We start from the raw sequence: 9,338 nt of genomic DNA, 5'->3' as shown, positions 1-9,338 counted from the left end.
TACTTGCACTCCGTGCCGTGTCTAAGTCCTGTGTTGTGCCTAGACAGCATGCTGAGGCGGATAGTCTTTTTTCTAAGACTGTATTTCATGCTACTGAGCATGCTCAGGCACTTACTGCATCAGAGGCTAGCTCCGGTAATTAACTCTTTGGACCTGTCCCTGATGTGGGGGGCTCATATAGACCACAGGGCATCGGTTGTCCTGACGATGTGACCAGGACACTCCGAACTGGCTTGCAGAGGCCCGCCCCTCTGACTTGTCACCTCATTATTGTTGGTCAGACGCTGACTGGTGAGGTGTTTGGGTCGTGGCTGCCATGAGGTCATCATTGAAGTGGCGGTTCTGAATAGGACGGTAGTTATGCCACTCATGACGTGTCACTCTGCTTTTGTCTCCAGGAGTTGCATTGTGGTCCACCCTGGGTTGTGGTGGACCCAGGTTATAAAAGGGACTGGAGCCAACAAGGAGGTGCAAAGTCTTCTATTATGCTCAGAAAGAGCACACCTCCATGTGTTGAACCCATTGCGGCTTTAGGCCAGAGGTAGGCAGGGATAGGGCGTCGATGCAGGCCGCCACCACAGTTGGTAACGCAGAACGGTTAAGACCAGCTCCTGTCCTAACAGTCCTGCTAGTGCAGCACAGTGGCATTAACAGGCCTGTTGCTGCTGATGCGCCTGCTGTCCACAGGTTTGGCCCCTACACACAAGGACAGCATGCCCAATGGCCCCTGTGTTGTTAACAGAAACTTCCTGGGCTGGGTGGGTGTGTGGACCCTGTGACGCTAACAGGGATCCCAGTCTCCAGATCCGAGTGTCGTCTAACTCGGTTCAGGCTACTATTAGTTTCAGAGCCACCCAGTTCTGTATCCTCCACCTAACCTTCCAGTTGCCAACCTCTCCTTTTCCATCTGGGAGCACGGTGGACACCGACTAGCGATGGGGATATATACCTTTCTCTTTCTTTTCTTCTTAATTTTTTTATATAGCGGTAACATAGTATATACCACCTTATCCAAATCTGCCAGTCCCACCGAAACAGATGGCGGTTTCTTCAGCAAATGTTACTGTTGCTTAACCACCAAACCCACTGACACAAACTTTTTTCCCCTTTCCAACACACCTGTTCCCCTTTCCACCAGCATATGTCCTTTTTCAACTCATTTTGTATATGACCAAAATTGCAACTCTGCAGGGACACCGTACTCAACGTCGTCTCAGCACAACAGCCAGCCCTCGGTCCCTCAGATGTGGACAAGTAAAAGACCATTTCCTCCTATCCATGACAAAGCGTTGAGATTCACTCTTTGCAGCACTGTTGTTTAGTGGAAAAGCAGATCTAAGATTGCGTTCCACCTTCTGCTGATACTCCTGCAGACGTGCGTCCCTTTCTATAGCAGGACTTATTTTGCAAAATTTTGTCTTGTATCGGGGATCTAACAGTGTGGCAACCCAGTAGTCAGCATTATTTTGAATTCGGAAAATCTGAGGGTCATGTTGAAGGTAGTGCAGCAAGAAGGCGCTCATGTGTCTTGTGCATCCAGGAAGACCAAGTCCTTGGTGTGTTGGTGGTGGAGAGGTGAGAATCATGCCTCCTTCCTCTGCCCTCTCCCCCCAACCTCGCACAACCGAAATGTGAGCAAGCTCTGACTCATCTGCTGAGTCTTCCATGCCCATCGCCAGTTCGTCCTCCATTTTTTCATGGGCTCCTGCACCTTCCTCAACAGTTTTGCTGATACTATGCGCCCTTGTTAATCCATGTCCCCCACCGTACCATGCCTGCTGCCTAGGTGCCACTGACCATCTGGACCTTGGAGATCTTCTTATCCCTTCCGCATATGAATCCTCCTGTACTTCCTCCCCTTCTTGTCCCACCACCTGACTCTGAATAATGTTTACAGTGTGCTCCAGCATGTAGATGACCGGAATTGTAAGCCCGCAAGGGCAGGGCCCTCTTCCCTCTGTACCAGTCTGTCTACTGTAACTTGTATATGTATTTTGTATGTAACCCCCTTCTCATGTACAGCACCATGGAACTAATGGTGCTCTATAAATAAATAATAATAATAATAATAATAATTGTCAAGCTGAGAATGGCATTGCCAGTGCTAAACATCTTCGTCGACATTTTAAAAATGTGAAGAAGGGTGCATAGGTCCTTGATCTGACACCACTCCAGCAGCGTGATCTGCACCACCTCTGGATCAAGTTAGCCCAGGGTATACGTCATAATGTATTGCAGCAGGGCTCGGCGGTGCTGCCACAGACACTGCAACATGTGCAGATTCAAATTCCTGCGTGTCGGCACATCGCATTTCAGGCGTTGAACCGCCAGACTGAAAGACTTCTGGAGCGATGAAAGTTGTTGAGCTGCTGGGTGTGAACGGTGGAAGTGAGCACATAGCGAGCGTGTCCGCTGCACAAGGCCATATAGGCCGGGATGGTGGTTTAAAAATTGCTGGAGAATCAGGTTCAACACGTGAGCCATACAAGGTACGTGTGTCACATTGCCCTGACGAACGGGCCGCAGCCAGGTTTTCATCATTGTCGCACACGGCTGTTAAGTCACCACCGCAGTCCGCTCCATCAATTTGTAGGCCGGTCACCAGTTGACACCGTCTTCCTTTCGTGCATAGTGCTGATGATGGGAGAGGAGTCGATGCCAGCGGCGCAGGTGGGCGCAGGTGGACGCAGGTTATGCTCACCCACTGCGCTGCGTTACCTTCAGATATGCAGAACCTGTGGCTGAATGTAGGTGGTGGGTGTCTCACAGATGAAGTACCATCATTCAGCTACAACCAATGGGAAGACACCACACCCTTTTTTAGGCCCATGCTGTCTGCTGACCACTGCCAAAAATAGCTCTGAACCTCTGGTTACTGTTACCCCCAGTTCTGATTTGTGATTTTGTGTGCTTGTTTCCTGACTACTTTTCCTGCCTGCTGTTTATGTACCTCTTTGGCCAATCCGCATTTCACCTCTGCTTGTTTTATGATTAAGTCCTGGCCGTCCCATTCTGTTCCTCTTCCTCAATTAATGTTTTGACCCTGCCTGACTACTACTCTCTGGAACTGCAGCCTTCCACAGGTATTGATCACCTTGGGCCCTGTGTAATTCAAAATCCCTGTATAGGGGTTAAAGGGTTTCAAAGTTCTGAGGGTCCTGCTTGGTGAGTGGCTTCCCTCTAGCCTATCCTTTACAGCCCGTCTGAGTGTGTGGATCTAGGCAGGCGTTACACTGTGCTTGCTGCAGAAGGCCATGTAGGCCGGGATAGTGGTTTGAAAATTGCTGAACAGGTTCAACACGTGAGCCACACAAGGCACGTGTGTCACATTGTCATGGCGAAGGGCCGCACCCAGGTTTGCATCATTGTCGCACCCGGCCTTCCCTGGCTGCTGGTTGAGTGGAGACAACCATTGATGAAACTTGGTCTCACTCTCCAGAGCTTACCGTCCACACTCCTCAGCGGTGTGACTCACAATTCACAGACATTTCAAAGAAAAGAGTCGACCGCCTGATGCTGTTGAGCTCTGCTACCAGCATAGTAAGGAGGTGTGTGGGATTCCTTGTGCGCAGTTACAACACGGGTGGCATCACCACACAGGGTTTGAGGGGAGGTGTAGGACCCAGACGAGGTTGAGGAGGCAGAAGCAGTGAAGAAACTTCTACATACAGAGGAAGGATTGACACACAACTCGTGGGGACGGCAAGACTTGTACAGCAGACCCTTCTCCATCTCTCCCCATAGTAACCCAGTGCACAGTCAGCAACATGTAACGCCCCTGTCCATGCTTTCTGGACAAAGTATCTGTAGTGAAATGCACCCTGTCACACACAGAGTTTCTCAAAGAAGCGTTGATGTTTGGTGCGACATGCTGGTGTATCATGGGCACGCCTTTCTTGGAGAAGCAGTGGCGACTGGGCATCGGCTCTTGGGGCACTACGATGGGCATAAGGTCTCGAAAATCCTCGGTTCAAAAAGTTGGAAAGGCAGCATTTCTGTACCCAACCGTTTGCAGATGCGGAAAGTAAACCTCTGAGCCATGTCATGCCCTTCGAAAATCATGTAAAAGACAGCGAGGGGACTCCAACCACAGTCTCCCTCGTTCCACAAATTGGGCCAGACACACCCCACTTGACTGGCATCAGTTGACCCCATTTTCCAAAGGAAAAAGATGCTTTGCATGAAGAACTCAAAAATACACCTGCCTTTCACATCCCCTGGATGACACAGGGGAAGAAAAGTCCTGTGTGAGCCATGACTTGTTCATCTTGGTTCTTTTTCAAAAGCGAGGGGACTCCAACCACAGTCTCCCTCGTTTCCACAAATTGGGCCACACACACCCCACTTGCCTGGCATCAGTTGACCCCATTTTCCAAAGGAAAAAGATGCTTTGCATGAAGCACTTTCAAAAATACACCTGCCTTTCGCCTCCCCTGGATGACACAGAAGAAAAGTCCTCTGTGAGCCATGACTTCCTCATCTTGATGAACGTTAGTCTGTCCACATTGTCAGTGGGCAGACGCGTGTGCTTATCTGTCAGCACACACCCAGCAGCACTGCGCACACGTTCCGAGAAAACGCTGGCTGCGGGACACGACAAGATCCCCAAGGTGTAAGTGGCAAGCTCAGGCAATTTATCCAGATTGGAAGCCTAAATTGAGCAAGGCTCAAGTTGCATAGTAATGGCATCGATGCTCACTTGCTTATACTCATATATCTGTGTCTCCTCCTCTTTTTCCTCATCCAGCTGTTTTGTTTTCGCATGAGTATTTGTCCTTGTCACTTTCCCATGTGTTTGTGTTGTCTTGTGAGTTGTTTGTCTCCTTTTGGACACCTTTGAAGGTGTTTTCTAGGTGTTGTGGGTTTGTGATTGCCTCCCATTGTTTTCTATGGGGTTCGAGAGGTTCGTCAAACGGTTCGTCGAACCGAACTCGAACGCGGCCTCCGTTCGACGAACCGAGCCGAACTCAAGCCTCTAGAGGATCGCTCATCTCTAGTAAATAGTAACATATAACATGAACATCTTTATTATTATTATAATATACATAACCTAAAGACGTTTAGTCATGGAGATTGTGGATATAAAGAAACTCTAATGAATGACTGAGATTAGCTGCTATACAAATAAAAAAAAAAAAGGCGGAGGAAACGTTAAGTATTTTTATTGTATTATTATTGGTTGCAATACTCTTATCCATATAGTGAATCTATAAATCTAAAGCAATGTGATATTTGCGGTAAAGTTATATTGTTTTTAATGCAAATTAGAAATTGGTTTTACTTTCACATTTACTCATTTGTTTTTACTTTGACGCTCTCTGTTATATATTTTATGTACAGTTTGTAAAAGTATATGGTTTTTCCCCTATGTGAGTTCTCTGATGGACAACTAAACTTATTTTCTGATTAAAACATTTCCCACATTCTAAACATGAATATGGCTTCTCCCCTGTGTGAATTCTCTGATGTGTAAGAAAATGTGATTTTCCTGCAAAACATTTCCCACATTGTGAACATGAAAATGGCTTCTCCCCTGTATGAATTCTCTGGTGTATAACAAGACCTGATTTCCTTGCAAAACATTTCCCACATTCTGAACATGAAAAGGGTTTCTCCCCTGTGTGAGTTCTCCGATGGACAAGTAAAGATGATTTTGCATTAAACCACTTCCCACATTCTGAACATGAAAAGGGTTTCTCCCCTGTGTGAGTTCTCCGATGGACAAGTAAAGATGATTTTGCATTAAACCACTTCCCACATTCTGAACATGAAAAGGGTTTCTCCCATGTGTGAGTTCTCTGATAGACAACTAATACGGTGTTCCGAATAAAACATTTCCCACATATTGAACATAAAAAGGGTTTTTCTCCTGAGTGAAGTTTCTGATGTCTAAGAAAACTTGAATTATCTGCAAAACATTTTTTACATTCTGAACATGAAAATAGCTTCTCTCCTGTGTGAATTCTCTGGTGTGTAACAAGATGTGATTTCTGTGCAAAACATTTCCCACATTCTGAACAGGAAAAACGCTTCTCCCCTGTGTGACATTTCTGATGGTCAACTAAAGTTGATTTTTTATTAAAACATTTCCCACATTCTAAACACGAAAACATTTTCTCCCCAGTGTGAGTTATATGATGTCTAACAAGATATGATTTTCTGGTATAACATTTGTGATACCAATGTGATATGACTGAAGTTTGAATGTGATTAGATAGGGATCATAATCAAAAGATAGGAGTGATCCCAGATATTATTTGACCTATCAATAATTCAGTATCAAAGAGATGTCCTTTGGATAATATTTCACTAATGATGACCAAGGAATACATGTCAACCAGGTTTTGAAGCAGTTTTAAGATAATGAGGAAGTCACATTTACAGTTCCACTTACCGGAAACTTGTGGTTGGCTTAAAGACAGGTTTAAGGAAGCTTGCATATGAAATTTACGGCTCATTGCAATATTTCACTAACACTATGGTCAACTGGCAGGATGTGCAGGAAATGTGCAGGAAGCTGCTGGTGCCCACAGCAGTTTGTGGTCAAGTTACATGAACATAACTCAGCTGTCACATGGTGGTGACCATTTAAACACAACCTACAAAGTTTTCCTATAAAAAATACACCGGACTCGCTTAATGTTAGGGAAACCTTCCAGGACATTGAAGTGTACGCACTGTTCCTGTGATGCAAGATGCCATGATGTTGATTCCTTTATCATTAACTCGAGTTCCCTCCGATGTGAAAGGATTGCTACAACAAACGGTAATGTTGATGCATATTTCTGTTATTGTATAAGATTCTAAATGCCTATGTACCATTAACTATTCATGTGCTATTAAAATAAATAGTATCTTGCTATAAAGAATATTAGTATTCGTGCCTGATTAGGATATCAGTGAGCGCTTCGTAAGTACGGGCTTTCAGCCCCCTTTTTAGTAGAATTTAGCAAGACATAAATTGGCGTAGTCGGCAGGATTACTTCTATAAGAAGTAATTAAACTAATTTTTGTAATTTAGAAATTAAAAACATATATTTGGCAAATTTCCAGATATATTTTTTCAATCTTTTTGCATAGTGTCAAAATGTTCAGAAAACGTAAGGATAATGTTAAGGAGGTTGTTGTGGAGATCCCGAGCTGGATTGAGGCTCCCTACAATCTTATAGCACATGAATTGGTCAATTGTGGATTGGCAGAACAATGGCAGAATAAGCTCAAGGGTTGTGAAGCTACTGTTGTGAATGTACTCAGTGGTGCCCCTGTGAAAGCAGGTGATGTAGTGTCTTGTGGATTGGTAGAACAATGGCAGGATAAGCTTAAGGGTAGTGAAGCTACTGATGTTGTGAATGTACTCAGTGGTGCCCCTGTGAAAGCAGGTGATGTAGTGTCTTTAGCACGGCGCAAACAATGGCAGAATAAGCTTAAGGGTAGTGAAGCTACTGATGTTGTGAATGTACTCAGTAGTGCCCCTGTGAAAGCAGGTGATGTAGTGTCTTTAGGACGGCGCATCTGGATTTTGGCAAGTGCATATAGTGTAATGCATGAGCGTAATCTAAAGATGCAGAAGAAAAGTTCCCAGATGGAACAAAAGATAATAGAATTAGGTTGCCTGAAAACAGTTCTGGAATGTAATACCAGACTGTTGAAGGATAAATTGGAACATTATCAGAATGTGGCACAAAAAGCTGCCATAAAAATTGCTCAAAATAAGTACAAGAAAAGAAGAGGAAAGGTAAATAAAATCCAAATTGCTCAAAATAAGTACAAGAAAAGAAGAGGAAAAGTAAATAAAACCAAAGTACCTAAAAGTATCGTCCCAGCTTCTATAAACTGGGATGCCGATACTTGGGATGGGGATGTGTGGGATTCATCTTCATCATCTGATGAGGATTACCATAAAGGGAAGATTCAGGCTAACCCAGTAAGGAGGCGCCTAGAGAGGACAGAAAATGAGATCATCCGGGAACATGTCCGGGATGGTCAGGGGAATCTGCAATATGACGAAGATGGTAATGCCATCATAAATGAGAGAACGATTCCTCATGTAAAAAATCGAGTAACCATTGAAGATTACTCTCAAGGAGAAGTTGATAGCATTTTAACACAGTTTAGACAAAAACCAGGAGAAGGAGAAATTCCCTGGTTGGTCAGGGTGCACGATCTCGGAGGAGGTGGAGTGCACTTTGACGCCGGAGACGTGGCAAAATTTGTCACCATGTCTCGTGACCCAGAAATTCAGAGATCAATAAAAAATTATTTTGTTGATCATAATGAGCATGGTACTCAAAACTTAATCATGATCTTAGCCCATGCTTTTCTGGACAAATATCCATCAGAAGCAGACTTTCCTATCAATGATAAACCTTGGTATACCTTAAAAGATGGTATGGAAAGGCTGAAGGAAGAAGCAACGAGGAATGCTCTTCCTCTTTTGGGAATGGATGATGATTATCTCCAGTACCCATTGAAAGCCAGCATAAGAAATAGGCTGGTTAAACATGCTCCTCCAGCATACAAAACAGTTATTTTAACCTTAACTGTAGCGCTGACTGGAGAATCAATCGGTGTAGTTCTAGGGAGGATGAGGGTCTTACAGGATATGGGACAGTGGGATAAACCATCCCCTGGAGGCCATGTTGGTAACAGTAAGCCAAACAATCCTGATTGGAAAGAGAAATCAGTAGGGGAGGCCCCACGAATGTCTCGCAAAGACATGTTCCAGGCTTTGCTTAAAGCCGGGATCAATAAGGAAAGAATTGATGGAAAGGAGACAGGAGAATTATGGAAGTTGTACAAACAGAAAGTTCTATCCACAAAGAAAGTGACCACTACAAATGTGGAAGGGGGTTCAAAAACCCCCAAGGTAAAGAAATCAGAGGGAAAAGGGGAAAAACCCCCAAAGAATGTGTCTTGGGAAGATTTTCAGTCAGTTTATCCATGGGAAGAACTGGCTGCAGCCGTGGCCACAAAGGTCACGGAAGGAAGGGCTAATACACAGACTGAAGTCTCTGTAAATGAAAGTTCAGAAGGAAGTGATTTACCATAGGTAGCCAGCCAAGCCCCCCTATTGATAAAAAGGGACGAATGTCCCTACGTCAATCTTAGCATACATTGGAAAGGGGGAAATGTTCAAAGAGTCCCAGCTTTGATTGACACGGGGGCAGAGGCTACTTTAATTCATGGAAACCCAGAAAAAAATAAAAGGACCTCGAGTAAAAATTGCTGGACTAGGTGGTCAATTGATCACCGGGGTTCAGACACAGGTAGCTTTGAAGATAGGTAATTTACCTATCAAGAAGTACACGGTGCTGGTAGTTCCAATACCAGAATATAAT

General features: G+C 44.6%; 1 protein-coding gene across 1 annotated transcript; it reads right to left on the bottom strand.

Annotated features, from left to right (window-relative positions):
• Nucleotides 1–5,330: 5,330 nt before the first annotated feature.
• Nucleotides 5,331–6,113, bottom strand: LOC142312913 (uncharacterized). Its single transcript, XM_075351901.1, has one exon. It carries the CDS (start codon nucleotides 6,111–6,113, stop codon nucleotides 5,331–5,333), a length of 783 nt encoding a protein of 260 aa, XP_075208016.1.
• Nucleotides 6,114–9,338: the final 3,225 nt, after the last annotated feature.

This window comes from Anomaloglossus baeobatrachus, chromosome 5 (assembly GCF_048569485.1).
Source record: "Anomaloglossus baeobatrachus isolate aAnoBae1 chromosome 5, aAnoBae1.hap1, whole genome shotgun sequence".
Lineage (NCBI taxonomy): Eukaryota > Metazoa > Chordata > Amphibia > Anura > Aromobatidae > Anomaloglossus > Anomaloglossus baeobatrachus.
This window is presented reverse-complemented; position numbering and strand designations above follow the sequence as displayed.